Source organism: Pan troglodytes, chromosome 19 (assembly GCF_028858775.2).
Source record: "Pan troglodytes isolate AG18354 chromosome 19, NHGRI_mPanTro3-v2.0_pri, whole genome shotgun sequence".
Classification (NCBI taxonomy): Eukaryota; Metazoa; Chordata; class Mammalia; order Primates; family Hominidae; genus Pan; species Pan troglodytes.
This window is the reverse complement of record NC_072417.2, coordinates 34,287,374-34,314,121: the sequence shown is the minus strand read 5'-3', so window position 1 is coordinate 34,314,121 and position 26,748 is coordinate 34,287,374. Positions and strand designations below refer to the sequence as shown.

General features: G+C 46.3%; 1 protein-coding gene across 2 annotated transcripts in view; it reads right to left on the bottom strand.

Moving 5' to 3' along the window:
* The window catches only part of ASIC2 (acid sensing ion channel subunit 2), a 1,141,493-nt gene that overhangs the window by 273,765 nt on the left and 840,980 nt on the right, over positions 1 to 26,748 (bottom strand). The window contains exon 1 of one of the 2 annotated variants that reach the window (XM_009432414.5): positions 4,591 to 6,479. The exons of the other annotated variant lie outside the window; for it this stretch is intronic. Within the exon in view, the coding sequence (XP_009430689.3) occupies positions 4,591 to 5,298 (708 nt within the window). The 5' untranslated portion in view covers positions 5,299 to 6,479. Of the gene's footprint in view, positions 1 to 4,590; positions 6,480 to 26,748 lie in introns of those variants that run through there. 2 annotated transcript variants of the gene reach the window in all.

The following is a 26,748-nucleotide window of genomic DNA, read 5'->3' as shown; positions in this document are numbered from 1 at the left end:
CTCTGTCCTCAACATCACTGAGAGCTCCCAAAGGGCATGTACCAAGCCTTATTTAATTTTATACCCCCCAGCAGCTAGTACAGAAACTTAGTATATAGTTGACCTTCAAGAGACATTGGTCGATTGAATGAATGAACTGGAAAATGAGAAAATGAGCATACATCTCTACTCAGGTAAGTGGTCATAATATGATATGATAATTATATGAATAGTAATTATGAATAGTAACTATGAATACTATGAATACTATAGTAAATATGAATAGTAACTGCTACCATCAGATGTCAAGACAGTGAGCTGAGCACTTTATCTACATTATGATAATGGCTCTTGAATATTGAGCACCTACTGCTGTCCAGGCATGTGCCAGTTATTGCTCATATGTTATCTTCACCTCAGATCTCCGAGGCAGGAATTATTACCAGAGGCTCATGGAGCAAAGTGTCTGTCCAAGGCACAGAGCTAGGAAATGGCAGCACCAAAGACCCACGCTGAGGTCTGCCTGGCACTCTCCCCTGAACCATGCCATCTGCCAGAGAGAGAGCCATTGCTCCTTGTTCCTGCAGAGGACCTCAGATTGGCCTCTGTTGGTTTCTGTTCCAACCCCCTGGTTCTTCTTCCAAAGCCCCAGTGCTCAGATAGCTCAGCCTCACTGTTTTGCATCCCACCCAATTACTGGGAAGGCTCCCTTCTTCTGGCCCAGGAAACCCCAGAAGGGCCAGAGTGTGCAGAGCTCGAGTCCACAGCTGATGCCAGGGAAACAACACAGGCATTCAGAAGCCAAGCTGCTTTATCTGACTGCTGAGAGATTAACTCTTGCACGGCTGCAACAAAGAGAGGAGCTGCAACTAAACACATCTCGAGTGGGCCTAGAGGATAAGACCCAACAGACACCCCCCTCCCCTACCAGGTTAATTTCCAGACCATGGGACTAACTGGCTGAAATGGGACTTAGGGACAGCTGGCACATCCCCCCAAAGGCCTCCTCTAGAACCCCATCTCTCACCTGTTGCTCTAGTCCTCTTAGGATTGGGGAGCACAGGTGTCTGGGGAGTGCTTGGCATCTTCTTTTCTACTTTCCCTTCTCTGTTCCCAAAAGGAATAAATGCCCAGAAGTGGCCTGGTTCTCACTGAAATACATTTCACTGGTGTTCTCTAGAGGAATTAAGCCAGAAGCCTTGTTGCAGGCTACACACGACAACAGGGAATGTTGGGGGTACCTGATGGTGGTATGCATTCCCCAGTCCTTTCCTGTCACTACTTGTCAAGCTGTCTGTTGGGTGCCGGAGACAGCAAGTACATCAGATATGATTCCTACTCTGGTCTGGAGGGGGAGACAGGCACAATCTAACAGGTGCGATGACATGTGCCTGTGTGAGGATTGACATCTAAACAGGGTGGAAGAGGGGCAAGAAGGGGAAGGCATCAGTTGTTTGGTGATGTGGCATAGATGCAGCAGGTGGTCAGGAAAGGCTCCAAAGCAGGAGAAACCCCAGAGCTGCCTGTTGAGCAGGCAGGTGTCCCCCAGGCAGACAAAGCAGCATGAAAGGGGAGTTACAGCAGCAGCAGAAACCAAACCAAGCAGAGGGGCTTGAGGAGCAGGGATTCAGCTGTTGGGAGCTGTTCTGCAGACCTTGAGTATATGGTATGAGGGAGGGTGTGGCAAGAAATAAAGCAGGACCAGGTGGAGGGTCTGAGGAGCTCAGGCCTTAATCTGAGGACAGCTGAACCACTGAAAGGTTTGAAGAAAGGAAACCATGTGCTTTGAGCAGTGCTTTAGAGACTACTCTGGCTGTAAAGCAGACTATGGGATGCAGGGTGTTGGCTGGGACAGAGCTTGAGGCCAAAAGACCAGTTAGGAGGCTGATGTGATTGAAAGGAAGCATTTCTACAGGGGCTCAGCAGAGTTTTCAGAGCTCTCTCTGACACACACACACACACACACACAACTAATATGGTGTATACAGTATTGTCATCTCCATTAGATGATTTAGGAAACTCAAGAATAGAGAGATTAAGTCACTTGCCCAAGGGCACATGGTAAGTGGTAGACTCAGAATTTGAGCCCAGTCAGTGCAGCTTGAGAGTTCGTGTTCTCAGCCACTACACTTTGGTGCCACTCCATCAAAGATGACAAAGGCTAGAGACAAGGCAGTGTGGTTAGAGGAAAATATTCCTGACAGGCCTGGTGTATATTTGGGGCTCCCTGAAATAGCTTCTGGCTTCTACAGATAGAGGGGTGAAGCCTTTAATTCTGAGGTCCTTGGAAAAACCTACAGCATGCAACTTTAAGGGGCTGGACACTCCCAGGACTGGGCCATGATAGGAAGCCACTAGGGGTCACCTGAGTCTCCCAGGAACACATACCTTTGGGGAATGGAGGTAGTACTTTTGCTTGGATGTGTGTGTGCCTGCAAACTCTTCAAACGCAGGGACTCAGAGTACAGGGAGGTAAGAGAAGGGTGTGCCCCAGTGGGAAGGACCTTACTGTCTTCAACTCCCTAACAATTGACCCACACAACTCATGGCCATGCCTGCTGCAGAGGTTGAAGTCAGGTGGCTCCTGAAGGGACTGTGTCCTCTGTATGCCACAGGGACATGTTGCCAAGACTCTGACGACCTGGGCCACATGGGGTGGCTCCACTTTCCACTCTCCCAGCTCCTAGGAGGGACAGGATTCCTAGGAGTAGAGGTGGGGGAGAGGGCAAGAGTCCTGTGTAAGTCCTCTGAGAGAAGAGAGGCCCAAGGTCAGAGAGGAAGGGTACATGTGGTTTCTGTGTAATGCAATTAGTGGTATGCAAAGTTGGACTTTGAACTTGCTGGCTCTGAGCATTGGACAGCTTTTTAGAGCTTCATTTTTCTTATTTTAAAAATGGGAATAAAACTCATTAACGCAGGGCTGCGGTGAGTATCAAAAGTGCATAGTGGCTGTTAGAATGCAATTCCACACACTTTGCAAAGCAATAGTCAGATTTTCAGAATTACATTTGATGGGCCATGCTGTAAAACTTGGAGCCGGAGCGAGGGCCTGTTGCTACTTGGATGTAACCTTGAACTTTAATCTAACTCTTGAGGCTGCTAATTAGTGATCAGCAAAAAGAACAATAAACAACAAGAGATCGCTGCCCTCATTCCTTCAGCTTCGTGGAACTCAGAATTGTGCTTGGAGTCCTGGAAGAAATCACTCAGAAGCATATGTTAACAGCATCTCCTACTTGCCAAAGCAGGGAGCCATCAGGTAGATATTCTTTAAAAGCCAGCTGAAAATCTCAGGAAATAAGGAATGTTTTCGGAGTGGATAATTCAGGGCTACTAAATATACAAGCTTAAAGCAAAGCCAGCAGGACAAGATTGAAGCCAGGATTGCCTGCCTAGACAAGGAATAATCCAATCAGCCAATGAGAGACCTGGTCTGAACGGCATCATGCCAACACTTGTTGGAACCGTGGCATCTCTTTGCCATCCCAAAAAAAGCATTGTCAGAAATGAGGATCTCAGGAGTGATGAATCAGATCTGGTAAAATCACCATCATAGCACTACCAATAAACACACACACCAACCTTCCCTGCACTAGTGGAAAAGCCCAAACCCACCTAAGGGACATTTACACACGAATGGCTGGACAGGCATGCATCATGCTGGGGCCTGGCACCAGAACTCCTCCAAGGCAGACTGCACAAGGCAGAGACCTTCTGTCCAACAGCTGCGTTATCCAGACCCACAGCGTGGGGGAACCGGCACAGCAAATGGTTTACAAACCCTAAGCACAGCTTCTCCTGGCCGCGGCTGTTTGCATCCACATGCCTGCTAGGATGCTTTCTCAACTCCAGAGCAATCCTCCAGACCAGAAAACCCACACTTACATTTTATGGGGGACGGAGGCCAGGTGAAGGGCCCAACCCTGGCGCACCACTGCTCAGTTCCGCTGGATGCTCAAGACTCCTGCACTTTGAAAAAGTAGCCAAAGCATGCTTCTGCCTCTCCCACCAAACTGTCTACAGCTTCAGTGTTGGTTTTCTGGGAGTTTCCTCACAAGTTCTCCTAGATTCTAAGTGTTTGGGAACTTTGAAGACATAAGCTGCTTAGGATCGTAGGCCTGCTTAGGGACTCTGCGTGATTCCCCTGATGGTCCATTTTTGAAGCGCTTCCTTTTTTTTTTTTTTAAGAGCCGTCTATTGGTTTTCCCAACGACAAGAAGTCGGCACTTAAGAGATCTACACTCCAAACACAGAGCAGTTTCCTGGAGTCCTGAGGGCCTGGAGTTGAGGCCGGGAAGAAGGAGGCTGACTAATATTCACAGACGGGACCATAAGGAGTAGAATGAGGGCTTTGGGGGCTGACACTGGAAGGAGGGGCTGGGACAGGGGAGCTCCCACTGGTGGGAGGCGACTCCTCCTACAGTTAAGTCCAAGTTCCCACAACCTGCAGGAGAAGACTCAGGCGACCCAAGAGTGGGTTCTGCCTTGGCATCGTGGAGTGGTAACACTGCAAGAGGCCTGGGGACAGCCCCGAGGGGGCGGAACACCAGGCCTCCTGACTCCCGGGGAGTGGGGCGCAGAGGGAGCGGGTTCGCGCGGAGGGCAACTCACGGAGGAGAAGTTGTGCGGCCCGCAGAGCTCGCCGCGGTACTTGCAGGAGAGCAGCATGTCCTCCAGCTGGTGGCCCAGGCGGTCCATGAAGGCGGCGCTGATTCCCTCGAAGTGGCGCGGAGGCAGGAAGAGGCGGAAGTCCGCCAGCTTGCGGAACCACTGGCGGCGCGGCTCGTCGCCCCGCAGCAGCTCGCTGACAAGCGGGCGCGCGGTGCGGTTGGGCAGCAGCAGCCCGAGCCAGTGGCCGGCATAGTAGAGGTCCCCCTTGGAGAGGCGCGGGAAGCGCAGCGGGTTGTTGTTGCACACGGTGACGGCGGGGAAGGGTAATTGGCGGCTCCACTCGCGGTGCACCCGCGTGTGTGACGGGAAGCTGAGCCAGTAGAGCAAGCGGTTCGAGGACCAGGACAGCAGCAAGCCGAGGGATGTACAGAAGGCCAGCACCCACAGCGCCCGCCGCTGGAAGGAGCCCCCAGCCGCCGTGCGCCCGGCACACATGTGCCGCAGCCCGTGCAGTTTAGCGCGGCTCAGCGACGGCCGCCCCCTGCGGGCGACCCCTGGCCCCTGCAGCGCCCGCTCGCCGCCTCTGCCGCCCCCGGGCTGCCCGGCAGCCGCCAACGCCGCGGGCGCCGGCTCCTCGCGGGCCATGCGGAAGCGTCCCGGGCCGGTGAGCGCGGCTGCGGGCAGCCCGGCTCCGCCGCTCCGGCTCATTCATTCAGCCCGCGGCTGGCGGCAGCGGCGGCGGCCCCGGCCGGGCGGAGCCGCCATGGGAGTCCGCAGCAGCAGTGGAAGCAGCAGCAGCGGCAGCCGCGCGCAGCCCGCGCCAGGGAAGCGTGCGCCCGAAAGGAGCTCCGGTGGCGCGGCATGCCCGCCCGGCGCCGCCGCTGCCGCCTCTGCGGGCGCCCGCCCGGGGCTGAGCGCCGCCTCAGCCCGCAGCCCCTGGCAGTGGCCTCTCCCGAGCGCCTCCCAGGCTTTCCCGGCCCCTGATCTTCCTGGAGGATGCCCGGCGCCCGGCACTACTTCTGGAGGGGTCCCACTGGGAGCCGCCTCTCCAGTCCCTGGGTGCTGCGCCCGCCTCCCCTCGTCCTGGACCTCGGGGGACCCTGAGCCGAGTCCCCCCTGCCCCGCCTAACCCCAGCTTTTACGCTGGTCCTGGGAGAAGGGCCACTCGGCCACCATGCCTGATCTGGACATCCCCAGGGACCCCACCAGCCCGGCCCGTAGCCCAGCGGTGCTGGGACACGGGAGAGAAGGCGCCAAGGAACGAGCGCCCCCCAGAGGCGCACCGCGGCTCCTGGCTGGGCGGGCGGGGTGGGTGTGTACGGGGGTGAGTGGTCGCCTTGCCGGCTGCCGCCTTCTTTCCCTTCCCCTCCAGGACCCTTCCTTATTACTGCTCCCTGGGCTGCGCTCGGCAGAGACCTGCTTAGGCTTCCCCAAGTCCTGCGCCTAAGTCCTGCCAGGCGCCCGCTCTCGCCTGGGGCTGAGAGCTTCTCAGGGCGTCCTGCGGGAGGCTGTTCGCCGCCGGGCCCCTTCAAGGATGCTAGCCGCAGGGAAGTGTCGCTTCTCGCCTCGGCTCTCCCAGGTGCCTCGCGTCTCCAGAAAAGCCCGGCCTTGCTGTCTGTCGCGTCTTCTCTCTGCCCCCGCGGCGACAAGAGCTGGGGACTGCGGAGACCCGCCAACACCTCCCGGGGGTGACCCGGACTCGCTGCTCCGCGCGCCCTTCTCCTCTCGAGACTCCGAGCTCGCGGTGGCCGTGACGCCGGCTAAGCTCCTTCCCCGGTTGCCCGGGAGAACCCTCTTTGGGCCCCAGGCGAACTTGGGCAGCGGCCGCGCGACGCTGGCGCGGCTGGGCTCCGAGCACCTGCTCCTCAGCTCTCTGGCCCCGCGGCTCCGGGCGGGCGGGGCGGCGGCGGCCGTGAGCGCCGTGCGCTCCTGGAGACGCGGTGCTGACGCGCCCGGCTCCTCCTCGCTGCATTTTAATTCCTGGCCACTGTGGCCGCTGCACACCGAGCGGGAAGCCTCTTGCTGGAGTCGGCCGGGTGCGGAGGTGGGGTGTGGTGGGGAGCGGGATGGGGATGAGCTGTACAGATGTGATCAGGTGTATGGGCTTGTGGGAGAGATAAGTAGTATAACCATTGTGCTGATGTGGCCCCAGTGTAGACAGGGGTGAGAGGACTCCTGAGGGTGTGAGATGGGCTGTAGAGAGAGCGAGTTGCTGTGTAGTGTGGGCATTTGAACACGATTGCGAGTGTGGTGCCAAGTATTGGGTGTGCGTAGGATGTGCATTGTGTATGTGTGAATGGGCATTTCTGTGAAACTCTTGAATGTGAGCATGTCTGCGGGTGGCGTGCTGTGGCCATTAGAGTGTGGTGCATGCAGGATGTAGTGTCTATGGTGACGTGTATGTTCCGTGTGTGTATGTGTGCACTTAGTGAGTCCTGGGTTTGAAATGGATGTGTTGATGTGTGGATGGATATCAGGGTTTCTAGATGTGGTGTGTGGTTGGTGTGTTTTGTGTGTGTGTGTGTATGTGCATGTGTTGTATGTAATGAGTATGTGTGTTGAGGCATTGCGAGCAGGGTAGGCTCAGTGCGACAATCCTCCCCTCAGCCTCTTAGGGACATCCCATGTGTGTCCCAGCCCCTTCCCTGGAAGTGCCTACTGCTCAGCCCTGGCCCAGTCTGCCAAGCACAGCTCTCCAAGAGGGTGGGAAGGGGGAGTAGGACTTCCAGGGACAGGAGACTCCATCTTTCCCATTCCCCTTGCTGGGACAGGGAACACTTGGAGCCCCATTACTCCATGAGATAAAGGGGTTTTCCAGACATTATCCGGAGAGTAGAATTTGGTGGTGGAGGCAGTGTGAAGGGACTCCAAGGGTGGGAGGATGCTCCAGTGGAAGAAGGACCAAAGTGTGTATCCTTTGGGGAGAGGAGGCTTGGGGAAGCAGAGATTTGGATGTGGAGAGGAGTTTTACCGTCTTTGTAATGATGAATTAGGGGCAATTTGGCCAGATCTGTTGAATGAGCTGTGGGTTTCCAAGCAGGAGAGAAGCAGTGCTGGGATGGGCTTTCCCTCCCCACTGACCTGAGGGCACCCTTACAGCGTGATGACTCCCTGCATCTGGTCTCTGGAGAAGAGGACCTCTGAGCCCCTCATTTCCCACTCACCCACATACATACATCCACACAGTCACACATGTACAAGCACACATATACACAAACACACACACACTACACACACAACACACATATACATGAACATACATGTATACCAACATATACACTTAAATGCATATATACCCAATGCATACTGCATACATACATACACACAACACACATACATATACGCAACACACACACACCTGGAAACCCTTCTCACTCATCTGGGGAAAAAGCTATTGCAGTTGGGCATTGATGACAGTTTGCTTTGGGTTTGGTTGCTTGAAGATGTCTGTTGCTGGCTTTGAGGGGAGGGTTCTGAAGCTGCCTGCTGTACTGGGGCCTCTACCAAAGGCTCATACTCCAGTGCTCCCAGCCTGGTCTCAAGGGTCCTGGAAATGCCACAGTGACCCGTGTCTTGGCCAAGGTGGGGTGACCTAGTGACCTCAGTGCAGTTACTGATGAAGCAACCAGGACAAGCATGTGCCATCTTCCAGCATCATAAATCTGGAGTGGCATGAAGCTCTATTTTATAAAAGGCTTTAAAACATTTTAGGTTTCTGATGTGTTCAGCTGTTGTGGGCTTGCTCTTTCCTAGCCATTTCCCCCTTGAAATATACATGTGCTACTTTTGATTGACCAACTGTCTTCTCTGCCATGGGATTTCCTGTGAATTCTCCAGATGGTAGCTCTTTCAGGGAGAGGAGGGGTATCCTGCTTAGGCCTCAAGGGGCCTTGACACAGAAATCTGGAGAAAGACACACGGGCAGCTAGTGACTCCAAGCAATGATTGATGGCTCTCTTTATGGCACATGTATGCAGCACATTCTCTATGCAACTTGAAATACTCCCACCCTCTTCTCTGACCAGTTCTTTGACCAGCCCAGTGAAATTCTGTTCTTTCTTCAAATCTCAGCTTATGCATTGCCTCCTAGGTCAAGGTTTCCTTGATTCTCCCAGACAAACTTGGGTCATGTTTTTCCTATGATCCCAGCATACCTTGGAAGATTGATACCTCTAGGATAGCCCTTATCATTGTTTGTGTCCAAGCCTTTCTGCTGGACTATGACCCCTTTGCAGACAGGGACTACACCTCATTCATATTTGTATCCCTACCTCTTAGCATAACGACCTAGCACATTGATGAAACACTGTTACCGGGGAAGAGGAAAAAGGAGCTAGTATTTCTTGAACAACTACTATATGCCAGGTACAGAACTAGGCACATAAACAAATGTTATTTAATTTCTCACTCCAACTCTGCGGGGGAGGTATTTTGGCCGTTTTTATACACTATTTGTTTTTTAGGGATGAGGGTCTTGTTATGTTGCCCAGGCTGGTCTTGAACTCCTGGGCTTAAGCTGTCTTCCTGCCTCAGCCTCAAAGTGCTGGGATTACAGGAGTGTGCTACCATGCCTGGCTATTTTTACCATTGTTGATGCAAAGCCTTGGTGCATGCACAGGATTTGAATCCAACTCTAACTCATTTCAAAGTGCAGGGCTTCCCCCCTCCATCATACTTCCTTACAAAATGATATTATTATGATAATAATATAAATGTGGGACTTCCTAAGTGCTAGGGCCTCCTGTGAGTGTTTTACACTAAAAACAAGTATCATACATGCTCTAAGTGTTTAATCCTCAAAATAAGGAGGCCAATACCATTTTTTCTCTACTTTAAAGAGGAGGAAACTTTAACCACAGAGAGGTTAAGTTACTCACTTTAAGCCACACAGCTACCAGTCAGGAGAGCAGGCCTTGCCCAGGTAGTCACTCCATCCCTGTGTTCTCCAGCCCTAGTCCACGCTGCCTCAGTTCTCAGAGGTACTTGGACACAACAGCTCCTGTGGATTAGTGTTACCATCCTGGAAGACTCCCTTGGCCAGAAAAACAAATTCATGAGGCAGAACAGGGGTGGCCCACATAACCTCTCCACCAAGAAATTAGCATTTAGCATTGTGATGTGCCAATCATAAGTTTTTAGGAAAATTTCTCTTGTTTATCTCTGAAACATCTGTTCACCATGCCTGGTGTTCTGGCATTCTGTGTGATGTTGTGTGCGGTGGCAGGAAAGTCTTCTGGCCAGCCTGCCCTCATTCTGGGGTATAACCACCACCACTACCACCACTGATAAGCTGTTTTCTCTCATTAAATGAATCTGTTGGGAGGGGAGATCAATGTAAGTGAACACGGTTTTCTGTTTTTGTAATACCATTTTCAGAGCTGACACTTGTGTGGCTTGATCAGGTTTCACTGGAGCCCTCAGTGTTCCTGTTTACCTGCTACTCAGAGGCTCAGAATTGGAAAGTATCTGAGATACTACCTAAGCCTCCTTCCTGCCCACTGTAGGAATCCGTTCAATACATTCCTTCAGTGACAGTGTAATCAATTCTATTCTGGAACATCTTACTGTGTTTAAAGCTTCTTCCTTTCATCAGATTGAAATCTGTCTTCATGTGAATTTCTCCCATTTCTCCTAATTTATCCCTGGGGACCCACACAAAAATAACTTTGGCATTTCTTTCACATGGAAACTCTTCAAACTCTTTATAGAATCAGAGCACGTTGATGCTGAAAGGGGTCTAGCAGTCCACCTGCTAGTGAAGTCCTCAAGACCATCCTTTCTTCTCCAGGCTAAATGTCACCAGTTCCTTCAACTGTTTCTCCTGTAGTTTTTGCTCTTGAGATAGGCTCTTGGGTGTGAATCTCCTCGCAATGTGATCCTCCAGCCCTGTGGAGTATAAGCCTACCAACCCTTTTACACCTGATCTGGTGCTTCTAGCTCCTGATATTTCTGCGGGTGGTTGGGGGCTCTTGACCGTCCCCTTGCTTCAGGGATTTCATGGAGGTGGTGGGTGGAGAGATGAAACAGCAATGATGGGTTCTTGGTGTGCTGCTTAGAATGCTGAATGCACTTTCCTTTAGGGCTGTTCTGCAAATGGTGATAAGAGCCACATTACTTTTAATATTAAAATTCATTGGCCAGGTGCGGTGGCTCACGCCTGTAATCCAGCACTTTGGGAGGCCAAGATGGGCAGATTGCTTGAGCTCAGGAGTTTGAGACCAGCCTGGGCAACATGGCAAAACCCTGTCTCTACAAAAAATACAAAAAATTACCTGGATGTGGTGGTGCACGTCTGTAGTTCTAGCTACTCAGGAGGCTGAAGTGGGGGGATCCTGAGCCTGCAAGGTCAAGACTGCAGTGAACTGTGATCATGCCACTGTACTCCAGCCTCGGGCATCAGAGTGAGACCCTGTCTCAAAATAAATAAATAAATAAATAAATAAATAAATAAATAAATAAATAAATAAAAAAGTTTATTGATGTTATGAGGCACATGGGCTTTTGTGGGGGTAACTGTGATCCTAAATCAATCTCTTTTTTCCCCTTTCTCTGCCCTTTTTTTTTTTTTTGGTCTTATTTCTGTAGTGTTCGTGGCTCTGTGTCAGTCTGCCTCCCTCTCCCCTCCTCTCTTTCCCTTCTCTTCTTCTCTTCCCTTTTTCTCTCTCCAACTCTGCCTGAAGCTAGGGGTGCTCTCTGATACCTTTTTATTATTTATTTATTTATATTATACTTTAAGTTTTAGGGTACATGTGTACAACGTGCAGGTTTGTTACATATGTATACATGTGCCATGTTGGTGTGCTGCACCCATTAACTTGTCATTTACATTAGGTATATCTCCTAATGCTATCCGTCCCCACTTCCCCCACCCCACGACAAGCCCTTCCTGTGTCCAAGTGTTCTCATTGTTCAGTTCCCACCTATGAGTGAGAACATGCAGTGTTTGGTTTTCTGTCCTTGTGATAGTTTGCTGAGAATGATGGTTTCCAGCTTCATCCATGTCCCTACAAAGGACACAAACTCATCATTTTTTATGGCTGCATAGTATTCCATGGTGTATATGTACCACATTTTCTTTATCCAGTCTATCATTGATGGACCTTTGGGTTGGTTCCAAGTCTTTGCTATTGTGAATAGTGCCACAATAAACATATGTGTGCATGTGTCTTTATAGCAGCATGATTTATAGTCCTTTGGGTATATACCCAGTAATGGGATGGCTGGGTCAAATGGTATTTCTAGTTCTAGATCCTTGAGGAATCACCACACTGTCTTCCACAATGGTTGAACTAGTTTACAGTCCCACCAACAGTGTAAAAGTGTTCCTGTTTCTCCACATCCTCTCCAGCACCTGTTGTTTCCTGACTTTCTAATGATCGCCATTCTAACTGGTGTGAGATGGTATCCAAATCACGAGTGAACTCCCATTCACAATTGCTTCAAAGAGAATAAAATACCTAGGAATCCAATTTACAAGGGATGTGAAGGACTTCTTCAAGGAGAACTACAAACCACTGCTCAACGAAATAAAAGAGGACACAAACAAATGGAAGAACATTCCATGCTCATGGATAAGGAGAATCAATATTGTGAAAATGGCCATACTGCCCAAGGTAATTTATAGATTCAATGCCATCCCCATCAAGCTACCAATGACTTTCTTCACAGAATTGGAAAAAACTACTTTAAAGTTCATATGGAACCAAAAAAGAGCCTGCATCCCAAGTCAATCCTAAGCAAAAAGAACAAAGCTGGAGGCATCACACAACCTGACTTCAAACTATACTACAAGGCTACAGTAACCAAAACAGCATGGTATTGGTACCAAAACAGAGATATAGACCAATGGAACAGAACAGAGCCATCTGATACCTTTCAGTCAATGCTATTGGTGGCATGTGGGGCCCTAGAGGTGGCCAGTGTTATAGCATCTAAGCAAATGTCCAGGAGTCATGATGGGGACTCCTGTACTGGTGGAAGGAGAGAGAGGACTTCTCCCCTGTGGTTTTACTCATTGCACATGGATATTCCTACACCCTTCCCTTCCTTCCACCATGGAACTGGCACTGGAGTTGCTGTTCCTTCCTTCCTTTCACGTGCTTCAGCATCTCCACTGCCTTTCTCTCTCACTCTGTTTTTTTTTTTTTTGTACACGCTTGGCCTCACCTAATTCTCTCTTTTTCTGGGGTCATTCTTAGATGCACCAAGTGGTTTTTTGCCCTTTTAGTCGTTCTCATTTTACTTGACTTCAAGCTCTCAGCTACCTTTCTTCTATCACAAGCAATTCCCAGGTATAAGAGGTCAAAGAAGGGGCCATGACCACCAAAAGAAAGAACGTGGGCTAGAAGGACCAGGTCCAGAGTAAAAGGAGCTAGGAAGCTCATGCTCCACAGGGCTGGAGGAAGCGTGGCTGAAGCATTGTGGTCCCTGCTTAATGGAGAACCCTGTGAAGTGGGAGCTGGGTATAAAATATAATTTAACCCTTTCACTTTCAGCAGAGGAAGTCAAGGTCCAGAGTTGGGAGAGACTTGCTGTAAATCACACCGGTTGATACTGATAAAGGGGCACAACCAGAATCCAGGTTCCAACTTCTAACTCATTCTCTGCTCACCCTATGAGAGGATCTTTAAAAAGAATCCATTTTGAAATTGGCAACATATTCACATGTTTCAAAAAACACAAAAGAGTATCTAGTAAAAAGTTTCTCCACCCCATCCCCAGCCCCCACAGCCACCCAGTTTTCCTCCCTGGAGGCTCCCAAAGCCATCAATTTCTTGCGTGGTCTTTTAGAGATACTTTATGAATATACATAAGTGTACATAGTCTTTATATGCCCTTTTTTTCTACACAAATGGTTGCAGTCAGTGAATGTTGTTGACTAAAGTAATTGTATTTCATGTTCTTCACACCTTTTTTTTTTCAGTATTTTCAGCTAGTTTATGGTTGCCTTCCTTTGGCACCTCATTTCAACTTCTGTTATTTTCCTTAACTTCTCATTTCCCATTATCCTGTTTTCCCATCCAAAAAGGACAGCAGGTCCTATGACAAGGTGGTACACAAGCTTGTCATCTTATGATCAGATTTTCCCTTAACCCTTTGCTAGATACCCTAATGGATGAAAGCTCTCATGTGGATAATCTTAAACAGCAGGTTATGCAGATATTTCTGTTTGCCTCTGAAGTGCATTATGTTGTGTATTTGCATAAGATTTAATTTTCTTGTCATATTTTTCTCAGGCTAATTATAACACACGCAATTGAATGTCCTAAGCACACAGCTCTTCTTGGTCTAGGAAGATGGTCCAAACATGCCTTGGTTGGCAGAGAGATCCAGTTTAGGATTCAGAAGTTTCTGTAACTAACATTTAGAGTGGGTAAAACATAACAGGGAGAGAACCAGAAGGTGTTAGTGCAAAAAGTCATCTTAACAAGCATGCAGTTTAACTAAGATAGGAAATTGAGGTAAGTTTAGTGACTTGTCCCTGGTCACTGAGAAGTTGACATAATGAAGATGATGAGGATGATAATGATATTTGATAGTTGACATTGATTGAGCATTATCTGTAAGGCACTGTGCTCAGTGAACATGATTTAACTCATTCTTTTTATTTATTTATTTATTTATTTTTAGAAAAAAAAAATGATGTCTCACTCTGTTGCCCAGGTGGGAGTGCAGTGGTGGTGATATCGACTCACGGCAACCTCCGCCTCCTCAGTTCAGGAGATCCTCATACCTCAGCCTCCCAAGTAGCTGGGACCACAGGTGTGCACCACCATGCCTGGCTAATTTTTTTTTTTTTTTGTATTTTTTGGTAGAGATAGGGTTTCACCATGTCATCGAGGCTGGTCTTGAACTCCTGAGTTCAAACAATCCGCCTGCCTCGATCTCCCAAAGTGCTAGGATTGCAGGTGTGAGCCACCACGCCTGGCCAGACTTAACTCATGTTATCTTCACAGCAACTCTATGAAGTATGTCCCACCATTATAGCTCTTTAACATGAAAGGAAACTGAGGCAGAATGTGGATAAGTGATTAGTCTGTGGCTGGGATTCAAACTCAAGTAGTTTGGCTCTAGAGCATCAGACCTTAATTAAGGTGGCTGGAAATTAGCTGAAAGTAATGACTATAGTGGTTATTTATGGAGCACTTAATGGATGTTGGGCACTGTCTTTGATGTTGAGAATACAAAGTCCACTTAGATGTGGTCCTTGCTTTAGCTCTCAGTTTAGTGGGGGACATGGGAAAGAAAATATTAAATATTCATATGAAATGTTAATTATTAAAAGGCAATTTAAATAAAGCATGATAAATGCTTTATCAGGGATGAGCACAGTGTGCTGGGAGGGTCCCAGGGAGAGGTCTTTTTCCCTCAACTGGTCTGAGAGCCATTGCCATGCACTTTCTCTGTTTTCTCCTGAGTTTCTCCATTCATTCCCATGTTCTCACATCCACTCACAGGGAATCCTGTTACCTCTGCCCACGAGGCTCACCTGGGAGCCAGGATCTGAGACAGGCAGAGGCAACAGCAGCACAGCTTCTCCTTCAGATGTCCAGACCCTCTTCTTCTTCAACAATGTCCATGTCCTTCTCCTCACAGGGGTTTGGTGTTCCTGAAGGTGTCTTGTTGACTGGTGGCATCTACTTTCTAAGTTCGGGCCACCTTCATAATTAATGTCTCCTTCCCTCAGCATCCCTTGCCTATCATTGCTTTATTCTCAGTTTAGATAACTGAGTTTTGGTTGCAGCATTGGCTGCGGTCATAAAGTTAGCAGAGAAATGGAGTCTTTCTTGCACACTTTTCTACCCAATTTGCTGTCCCATACACATAACAAAACTCTCGTTAAAATAGTTAAGCGTAATAACCTTCTCCAGCAGTAACCATCCACTCATGTGACGAAAAGATATGCAGCTAAAATAGGATTTAATGAAATATAAAACCCAAGGTAGAATGAGGCATTTTATTCACAATTCCTTTACTGTCCCCTTAACTGTCTTCAGTCATGACTTAATCATGGCTCTCACCTGGCTCTCACCTCTGCTTCAGGGAGCACTCACTAACCAGCTCCTAATCTGTCTTGCATACAGGCCCTCTGCAGTGGCTTAGAGATTTAAGGCCAAGCTGATGTGTCAAAAGCCTCCATTCAGGCTGGCTGCATTTCCTCCTAGCCACAGCTCTCCTGTCTCACCCACTAAGGGGTTGTTTACTCTCTTTCCCTTGTAAAAGACCTGGCCAAACCACTTCCTCTGGTTTCTCTACTCCTAGTTTATCTTCCCTGTCTACCCACAAGAAGAGCAGAAAGGAAGAGTTAATATATTCTTCTGCAGTCCTGTGGACCTGTGTGATTACCCAAACAGAAGAAAGGAAGAGAAGGGAAGGGGAAGAGAAGGCAGGGGAGGGAAGGAAGTTAACACAGAGTACAGCCAGGTATCTACCAGGTACTATTATGGGCATCTTGGAGTGGTTTCTCAGGACAACTCTGTCAGTTGAATAATATTATCCCTGTTTTACAGATGAGGACACAGAAGCTTTGTCTTTCCAATTCTATTCTCTCTGATGCTGGTTTGAACATAGATTAAATCGTAATGGCCATAATCCCATACTCTAACCATTCACTAAGCACTTACTAGAATCCAGCACTGAATTAACCCTCATTTTTCAGGTGAAGGAAATGAGTCTCAGAGAGGTAAAGTTAACTGCCTGGGGTCACACAGAATGTGCCACCCTGGTGGCAGAGCCAGGATTCCAACTCAAGTGTGACTCCAACATATTGGTAATTATTAGAAAAGCAGAACACCCAGAGTTTAGAAAGAGAAAAGACAAAGTGGGTGGTGGCATAGTTCAGAGTTTTGCAAAAACCCTTGGGGGAGATGAAGAAAGTGAAAGCAGAATTTTTTGGGGCCTGAAGTGGGTTCTCAGTAATCTGCTGTAGATCTGGGAACTATGTTTTTCCGAGCTTGAGTGTAATGTCACCATCGGGACAGAACTAAAACTATACGAGCCCACTTGTAGGGAAGAGGTTCAGGGAGGTACCCATAGGTTCAAGTACCAGGCTGGGCTAAGTAAATTGCAGAAGGCCACACAAAAATATTTCCTCTTTCAACATCCGAGTGACATTACACACCGACAGCAACTACGTGGCCACAAAGTAGGAACACATCTTTACAAACCACAGGGTTTCAACCTAGCCCCCTTTGTCTCCCTTCCTCCATTCCTTTCTTTTCCTTCTCCCTCTCACTTTTCTCTTTCCTTGCTTGTCTCCCTTCCTTTCAGTTCTTCCTCCCTTTTTCCCTCTTATTTTCCCATCTACCCTCCTTCCCTTCCTTTCTTCCTTCTTTCCTTCTTCTAGACTTCAGCCTTGCTTTCTCCTTTTAAATCAATACTTTCCTTTTCCCAGCAGTGCTTACGTTTATTCGTTCAATATTTCTCAGCAGCCTATGGCACTAAGACACAACATTAGATTCAAAATGGTTTTCTGAAAATTCTTGGAGTTGTAAAGGCAAGTGCCTAACATTGGTAAGTAATAAGAGCTATGAAAAAAAACAGTTCATACCCTTTGACCTAGTGATTCCATACCCTAGGGTTCCCCAAGGAAATAACCTCAAAGCAAAGTAAAAGTACAAAATAATTCACAGTAGAGCTTTTCATAATAGAGGGAAAAAATAACAAATTGAAAACAAAACATTTCACAGGTCCAGTAATAGAGGAATGGCCAGGCAAATGATGGTGATACCACGTCATCTGGAAATTATGACACTTTAAGAAAAGAACATGACAAGGATGCCAGTGTTTTGCATTAGATATAAAAAGTACTGAGTAAAAAAAGATCTGAGTCCAAAGAGCACATCCAAGCACATCACAACTTCAGTGAAACATTTCTTTGAACATGAACAATGGTCAGAAGAGAATTTAGGCGAGACAGGGTTTAGTTACAAATAGGTTCTTTGGGTAAAGTTATTAAAATTTTAGGCAAACAAACCAAAATCCAAGCAAGCTTACCAGGACCAAGTTAGGAAAGGTACTTTGGAATTAGAAGATTTTTCTGTCTCTATAAAGTGTTCTCACTGTAATAGGGGCCACTGCATCCTCGGACCTTTTGGTTGACCTGACTGTCCTCCCCAGCCTGGCACTGCCCACCAACCAGTAAAAGTGAGCCACAGATGCTGCTGCCTGATGTGGCTGACCTCATTCCCCCTGGCCTTTGCCCATTCTAGTATGTTTCCTCCTGGCTTTTGACTCCTGGATGCCCCTGCCTTATGAAGCTGTACCAGGATCCCCGCCTTAGTCTCAATCCATTTTAAACACAAAACCCAGCAATGAGTCACATGGTAGATACATGACCAGAGAGTGACCCATAATAAAAACAAACTCAGATGCGAAACTGTCCCCAATCAGGTGGTGTTCCCTTGTGTCCTTTCTGCTTGTAGTGCGTCTGCCGTCTGTTCTTAGTCTCTGCCTGGAGACCTGGTTTGGTGCCCTTGACCCTTGGCTGGATCTCCATAGCTTGAAGGGCCTGAGCATTTTCTCCAGTTACAACTGTGCTTCCATCTTTAACTACGGTTCGAATTTTCTTTGGTGTTAGCACCCGTGATGTGTTTTATTTTCAGTTGAGCGGCAGTATAAGGAGATAAGAAAAATACCCTTTGAGGAATCAAAATGCATGTCACAAAATCCATACTATTAATAGCTTTAATTAATTGAGGCTAGTAACGTGGCAGGCATGGTGCTAGGAACTTTGCATGCATTATTTCATTTAACTCCCATGGTATCCCTAACAAAGTAGATGTTGTTTTTATTGGTACCAAGGAAGAATCAGGCTCAGAGATATCAAATGGTTTATTTAAGATTAAACGCAGATTTTGCTGATATAAAATCCTCTTCCCCCGGCCCCCTGCATTACATGATACAGCCTTCCAGGCACCAGGGATTCCATAGCATGGTTTAAGCATGAGTGAGCCCTTGTATTTTCATGGAGCCTACTTACTCTTACTTTATGCACGATCATGATAACATGCTTGGTTATTTGTTTTTCACGCTTTCAGCAGAATAGAAATACTATGTTATGAAAACAAAAAGGCTTAAGACGTAAGAGTACTGGTAGCTAGAATGTATAGCCAACACCTGACAACAAAGATGGCAAAACAACTAAAAAACATAAAAAAGATTTTTAAAATGATGTCATTTAATGTTGGGGCAAACTCCGCACATTTCAAATAGTCCCGAATCTTTTAGCCCCAAACAATAGCTGAAACTCACAATGATGATCTTGGGCCATCAAGATTACATTTTGTTCTGTATAATCCACGTAAGGATATAGGAAAGGACAGGATCTATTGCAGAAGGAGTTTCAGCCAAATGGTTTCATTAAAAAAAAGTTGTGATGCTTAAAGGAATAAATAAATCCTTCATTCTTGGACACATTGGCTATTCAGAAAAATGACACTTCTTTGTAAGACAGTTTGAACAACAATTTCATTCTCTCATTGGCCAATTGTTTCAGCCATCACCATAGATAAAAGCTTCCCTATAGCCATTTTTTCTAATGAGCAAACAGTTATTATTCGATACATGGCTCAACATTCAGAATTGGTTACATTGCAGCCAGTTGGGTTATGTTGTCGATATTTAGTCATTCTATAAAAGGGAATTTCATGGCATTTAAATGTTTCTCTCTCTTTCCTGTTTCTTAAACTAAAAACAATGACAGACCAGTTTTTACCACATTTTTTTCCCTGAAGGAATAAACGATAAAAGAGAAATGGAATTCTATTTGAGAAAACAGTTCTAACGTTCATGCCTCTATCAGAAACATTTTAGGGTTTTGTTCCATAGGACTTGGAATTCTCAGGCGGTAAGTGACAGCAGCATTCTCACTTACAGAGGATGTCAGAAGCTAATGTGTCCTGTCTATTAGCTTCCTGAATGCAAACTTCTCTTGGAGTGTTTTTTCCCCCTAGCCTGTTTTTTTCCATTTCACATACCCACACATTAATACAGAGAAATGTTAAATGTCTGCTCTGCTTTGTGGAGTATTGACAATGTATCCTTTTAAATTTGGAACTGCAGTTTTACTCGTGGGAAGAGGTATTTTGGTCATGAATTTGAAGTCTCTTTTTTATCTAGAAAGCTTGGACTTATCCTCAACTAAGCCCTCACTTCTCCCACATTCCATCCATCACCAAGGGCTGTCGATGCTCCCTCCTAAATCATTCTCAAGTGCATGGCCTGAGATCCATTCTCATCGCTACTACCTTGGTTCAGCTCTTGTTGTCTACAGCCTAGAGCTTACTCCGTTATTATAGCTCTTAACTGGGCTCCTTGTCTTGGATTTCCTTCCTCTCCAATCCATTCCCCACTCTGCCATTGTAATTATGTCATTGCTCTGCTTAAAATCCGTCAATGGCCCTTCATTTCTTACTGTACACATTCATAATCTGTGTGCTGTGTCACACAGTGTGTTACAGGAAATGTAGGTATTGATCCTCACAGCTTTTGGGGCAATGAGGCAGGCTTGGGGCATCAGGAGCCCCAGGGACTACTCAAGATTGCAGCCCTGTCCTTTTGCCCCAGTGTACTGTATATATATATATATATATATTATATATTTTCTTCTTGAAAAAACTCCAGGAAGTTCTGGGAAAGGCTAGCTTATAAAGCCCTTCTCACCCTGGCCCCATCCACCTACAAGACTCTCATGGGACTTCCTACCCTACAAACCCTTTGCCTCAGCTAGTAAAGCCTCTTGCTTTCCCAACTTAAATCCACATCACATTTTTACAACACTATGACTTTGAACTTGAGGCCTGGATAGTGTTCTCCTTATTTCTTTACCTGGTGGTCTTCTCCTTCTTCTTCCTCCTCCTCCTTCTCTTCCTCCTCCTCTTCCTTCTTCTTCTTCTTCTTTTTCTTCTTCGTCTTCTTTTGATGGAGTCTCACTCTGTTGCCCAGGCTGGAGTGCTATGGCATGATCTTGGCTCATCACTGCAACCTCCACCTCCCACATTGAAGTCATTCTCCTGCTTAAGCCTCCTGAGCAGCTGGGATTATAGGCCCTCACCACCAGTCCTGGCTAAGTTTTGTATTTTTAGTAGAGACAGGATTTCACCATGTTGGCCAGACTAGTCTCGAACTCCTGACTTCAGGTGATCCACCCGCCTCAGCCTCCCAAAGTGCTGGGATTACAGGCATAAGCCAGCACACCCGACCTTCTACTCATCTTCTTAGACCTTGCTCGACATTCCCCTTCTCTAAAACTCTTCCTTGCTTCTGCAGACAGGATTAATCACTCCTTCTTTTCTTTTCCATTGCAAGCCGGTGGGGGAACTTGAGGAAGGTATTGAAACTCTCTGAGTCTTAATTTCCTTATTTGAAAAATGGAGATAATAATACCTGCCTTGCAGGGTCAGCATAAAGATTAAATAAAATAACACATGTAAAGCATAAAGCACAGAGCCTGACATATAGTAAGTATTCAGTAAATATTTGTTGAATAATAAATGGTGGTTGTTAATATTCACTACCAATCTCTTGCCAGTGCACTTATCTCATAATTGTGCAACGGTTGTTAGCTCCTGTTTTAAGATTTTCTTATTCATCTCAGTGCCATAGGTTCTGCTGTGCTAGGATGTCTTTTCCATGAAGGAAAGGATCTTGAGTTTGTACACTGGTATATTCTAAATATCTCAAACAGTGCCTGGCACATAGTAGTTCTTTTATAAACAAATTGATAACAGAACTGATAACAGATTTCTTGCCTGGGATAGAAAACTAAGCTAATTAAGGAGAGTGATTCTATGGCCTTCAGCTTATTATTTCAGAAATCTCTAAATTTATGTTTTCCTTCACTGATGGCAAATCTCAATGACCATGCATGATTCCTTTAAGCCACTACATCTTCCTCGTCCCCTCTTTTCAAGGGGAAGAAAACCCTCCCTGAAGTTCAAGGCCTAGGTTCTATATAGTGGACTTGCTTCATCCTGCTTCCAAGACTCTCTGTGTTATGCTCCTTGCTCTTCTACATCTTCTTTTGCCTTAACCAAATCATTTGGACTTCATGATGGAATCAATGAATCAATACTGTCTTACTATCCTCTCCTCATCTTGCCTAAGACCAGCCCAGCCAGAAACCAAATTCTGGTTCTAGAGCCTTGTTCAGTGCGTGGAATACTGTAGGTATTCAATAACTTTGTGTCATCACTGAACAAACGAATGAATGAAAGATGAATGAAAAAAAGGAAGGGAGGTAGGAGGATAGACAAAATAATAGAAAAGAACAACTCTATTCTTCTGATAGATTTAACCTAGATGACACACAAAAAAAATTGGTTGAGCTGGTTTATTTCTGGCAAAAGGCAGTACTGCCTACATACCAACAACATTATGAATCACTTTAATAATTAAGGTAAAGTGCCTTTTTTGTGAAAAAAAGATGGAATAGGTCACTTCATGGAACTTGTCAATCCGTTCAATGATAACTATCGATCTCCTTCGTCGGGTAGACAGGGTTTGAACTGGCTACCATATGGGGGTTTGGCATTGAGGTAGCCATGTTCTACGTATGTTGAACAGATTTCTCTGATTCCAGGCTGATAAATGCTTGCCACACTGCAACTAGGGATAATGAAGTGGCAACGGACCAATTCTGTTTGATTAAAAAGCTTTCTTCCATTCCCAACGTTTCCTGATTGTGCTGCTACAACTTGGATCTTTTCTCAGTTCTTTTTTCTGCCACCAACTCCTTTTTTTTTCTTTCTTCTCTTCCTCTTTATCTTCCTCCTTTCTCCTCTGCTCGTAGCTCAGATATTGACTTTCAAAATTCTTGGTCAGATGTCGTAGATTGTCTGCAGACACACATCTGTTTTTCTTCATATACCCCATTAAAATGATAATAAAAGAAGAAAAAGGAGGATTCTTTTAAAGACAAAGATGAGACATCGGTAGATTCAATATTTCAATCCATTTTTGAAAAGCAGAACATAAATGGCAGAAGGGAGGAGCTATGCACTAAAGTGCTGCCCAAGGGAGGTTCCTACAAAACTGAGCCTGAGACGGTTCACATAACAGAATCCACATACCTAAGATGCTTTCTAGGCTGTTGAACTTAGTCTGTCCCAAACTGAATTCATCATCTTCCTCCTTATCCTCCTCTACCATCACCACCACCTTCACCTTCACCTCCACCTCCATCCACTGTCCCCTTCCTCCTCTCTTCTCCTAATGTGTTTTCCCCTCTTGTGGCCTTTATCCCAAAGGATGGCAATACTGTCCACAAAGCTGAAGTACATCCCCGTGTCCATCCCTTAAAACCCCTTGTGTAGACTTCTATTGTGGTACACATCATTTCACAGTGCAAACATGTGCTCCTATATCTGTGTCCCCAGCAGACAGTGTGATCTTAGAGCACATTTTATTCTTGACAGTAATCTTAAATTTGAACACAGTGCTTGGCAGGTGGTAGGCATTAATTAAATAAAGATTTGGTGAAGAAGCTCTTCTATCTGGAGGATGTTTTGTATCTAGAATGCCATGACTCCTCCCCTCCACCCCATGGAGTCAAGCAAGATGATGCATTTATCAGTCAAAAATGGTTTCAAAGTTGAGTAATAGAATTATATTACTACCATGGTATCCTATATTATCAAAGTATATTGTATCCCTGTAATATTAATACTCCGTATTATTGTTATACCATTATTTGATGCTTGTTCATTGAAGCCTGGGTGTTTTGATGTCTCTATGCTACCTCTTAATCCCTTTGATATCCATTTGTATGGCCAGTCTGTGGTGATAAGAGATGACATTTATGCTTGGGGGCAGGGCAAAGTGGTACGTAGAATTCCATCTGGCCTGGGTATCAGGATCTCTAGGGTCATGCCCCAACTCTGCCACTAACTTACTCTGTGCCTTTGTCTCCCCAAGAATAGGTCCCTCATCTTTAAGATGACATAATTTGACTAGATGACCTCTAGGGTTTGTGTTTCTCTAAGACTTATACACATCTAGGCTGATCATTAACCTCAAACTAGAGCAGCCCCAGCCTCATCTTCAGAGAGACCTTGAGTGCCAAGATTGCCTCCTTAATTCAGGAGATGAATGTGCATTGACAAGGACAAAGGTTAGGGACTGTGGTGCTGATCTGAGGGAATAGCCTGGACTTTGATCCTTAGGCTCAGAACCAAGTAAAAAATGCCTCTGAAGAAGTTGGACACTGACTGTGCAAGGGTTTGATCCTTACCTTGTATCTTCTGCTGTTCTCTCTTTTAATGTTTTTTCTAGAAGGGGAAAATTACTCATATAGAGTCCAAGACACAGCGTCTTCTCTTGGAACATGCACCTGCTGATTTCAGTGATGTTTGCAGTACACAAGATTACTTGGGGGCCGGGAGGAAAACTTTTCTTATCCAAATATATAGATAGATATAGGTAAGAGATAGAGATACATAAATGTATATCTATGTATATCTATATCTGCCTCTATATCTATCTACATATAGTTGCATTTTTATCTCAGCATAATCTGGTTCAAGGGCTGGAGCTTTCTTGGGAATCACAAAGCCTGATTTTACAGCTTTGGTTAGAGATGAAGACCTAGGTAAACACAGACCTGCCAGAGCCCCTCTGGGTTCAAAAGCCCTGAGGAGGAATGGTACAAAGCTCAGACTCTCTGCAAGACTCCAGTTCCATCCTAGGCTGGAAAGAGAAAGAGAGGGAGGCAGCACATCCTTAGTTGGGCACCTGCTGTGTGCAAGGTGCCACCCTGGCTGCTTTGCATCTGATCTGATTTTTTCAACCATGCTTCTAGGTCTCTAGGTATGACTGGCCCATTTCATAGATGGGGGGAGTGACATTTAGAAAGTTGAAATAACTTGCTTAATGTTCCACATTAAACCTGGGATTTGAATTCAGGTCTACCTGACTCCAAAGACTGTGCTCTTTCTACTAGATGATGTACCACCCCACGTACATTCTGGTTGCTCCTAGCAATTGTGTGTGTTTGTGTGTGTGTGTGTCTGTCTGTCTATCTCTGTGTGTGTGTGTGTAGGTGTGTGTAGGTGGTGGAGGAATAGTCAGGGTAGGGGAATGCAGGGCAGCCCAGTTTCTTCTGAGCATATATTCAAATCACAGGTAGGAAACTGCTAATTCTTCATGTACCTGTTTGCTCTGCTAGGAGCTGAGACTCTAGGAGTTTGGGAGATGGAGAGAGAAGTTCTTCTCATCCATGTTTGGGAAGCACAACTCTATGTAGCAGCCCAAGGTGCAGGTAGGAGTGGGGTGGCAGGTATCCCAGAAGGAAAGCTAGAGGTCTTCCTTTGAACACAGAGAGGAGACTCTTCCTTGCCATCAGCTCATCCCTAGGCTTCTTTCTTAACCCTGCTTCTTATTTCACATATTTTCTTTGGAGAATCATCTATTTCCCTGGTTTCGACTCTCATCTTTTTCTCCCAAACACCTTCCTCTTGAGTTTCTCAGCAAATGGCTCCACCATCAGCAAATGGCTCCACCATCTCCCCAGCTTTATGTTGCTGCCAGATTGAAATACTAAAGCAGTCTTTTCAAGTTCCCCTTGGCCTTCAGAATAAAGTTCCAACCCTGCAGTGGTCTCTGGGAGTGCTGTCAAGCATATAAAGACCTAGGTTTGAATATCGATTGTGCATCTTATTGTATATGTGACCTTGGGTGAGCCATGCAATCTCTCCTGCTTTGTCTCCTTATCTTTAATGTGGAGTTAATAATATTGATACTGTAGATTTCTGTAAATAATGAAATAAGTGAGAGCAATATAGGTAACCTGTTAAACCAGTGCCTGGTGTATAGTAAACAAGCTTTGAATGGTAGCCATTCTTAAATGGCAGCATTCTAAACTGTTATTGGGACTTTTAGTGGGGTGACACAGGAAGTATCATGGTGTCCAGGTTTCTCTGTAATGAGAGAATTTCATTTCACCATGGATCCAAGTTAGGAAGTGACCTTTCTGCCAAATGTAGTCTGTTGTTCTTCTCTCAAAGCACAGTAGAGAAAGCATCGTGGAACCCACCCTTAGAGCCAATATGGCAGACATCAGAGAGGACCCAGATACAGATCACTTAAGGTCCGCAAGATCAAGCACAGCAGAACTGGCCAGCCACGCTATGAGTAAGAAGAGGGATGAGCGGCAAGGGCTGCACTACTTAGCTTTTCGGAGAGAAGTAAATATACCCATAAAGATCACCAAGAAAGAGTCAGTGTGGGCCAGGTGCGGTGGCTCATGCCTGTAATCCCAGCACTTGGGGAAGTTGAGGCAGGTGGCTTACCTGAGGTCGGGAGTTCGAGACCAGCCTGACCAACATGGAGAAACCCTGTCTCTACTAAAAAATACAAAAATTAGCCAGGCATGGTGGCACATGCCTGTAATCCTGGCTCTTCGGGAAGCCGAGGCAGGAGAATCACTTGAACCCAGGAGGCGGAGGTTGCAGTGAGCTGAGATTGCACCATTGCACTCCAGGCTGTGCAATACAAGTGAAATTCCTTCTCAAGAGAAAGAGTCAGTGTGGAAGCAAAAACTCACGATCTTCCATATTGGTGAACAAGAACCTAAGGTGAAGAGTTAGCATAAGAGCAGCCCTGGGCTGGTTGCAGTGCCTCACACCTATAATCCTAGTACTTTGGGAGACCAAGGTGGGAGGATTCCTTGAGCCCAAGAGTTCAAGACCAGCCTGTGCAATGCTGAGCAATATAGTGAGAGCCCCCATCTCAACAAAATTTTTTTTAAAAAAAATTAGCCAGGCATAGTGGTGTGTACCTGTAGTCTCAGCTACTCAGGAGGCTGAGGTGGGCAGGGTTGCTTGAGCCCAGGAGTTTGTGGTTTCAGTGAGCTATGATTGCCGTCACTGCACTCTGCCCTGGGAAACAGAGCGAAACCCTGTTTGAAAAAAAAAAAAAAGAAAGAAGGAGAAGAAGAAGATGAGCAGCTCTGCACACTCTGGGAAGAATCCTGATAGGACTCAAAATCTTTCTTTAACCACAGTGTTTAAGAGTTATTCTTTTCTTACCCTTTAAAGGAATTGGTTGTTCCATCATCTGGTGTCATCATCCGTTGTGTGGTTTATTATATATAATTAGGTCCAATAAATGTTTGTCTTTTTCATCACAGGAATGTGGACTTTATCATTCTCTACAAATCCC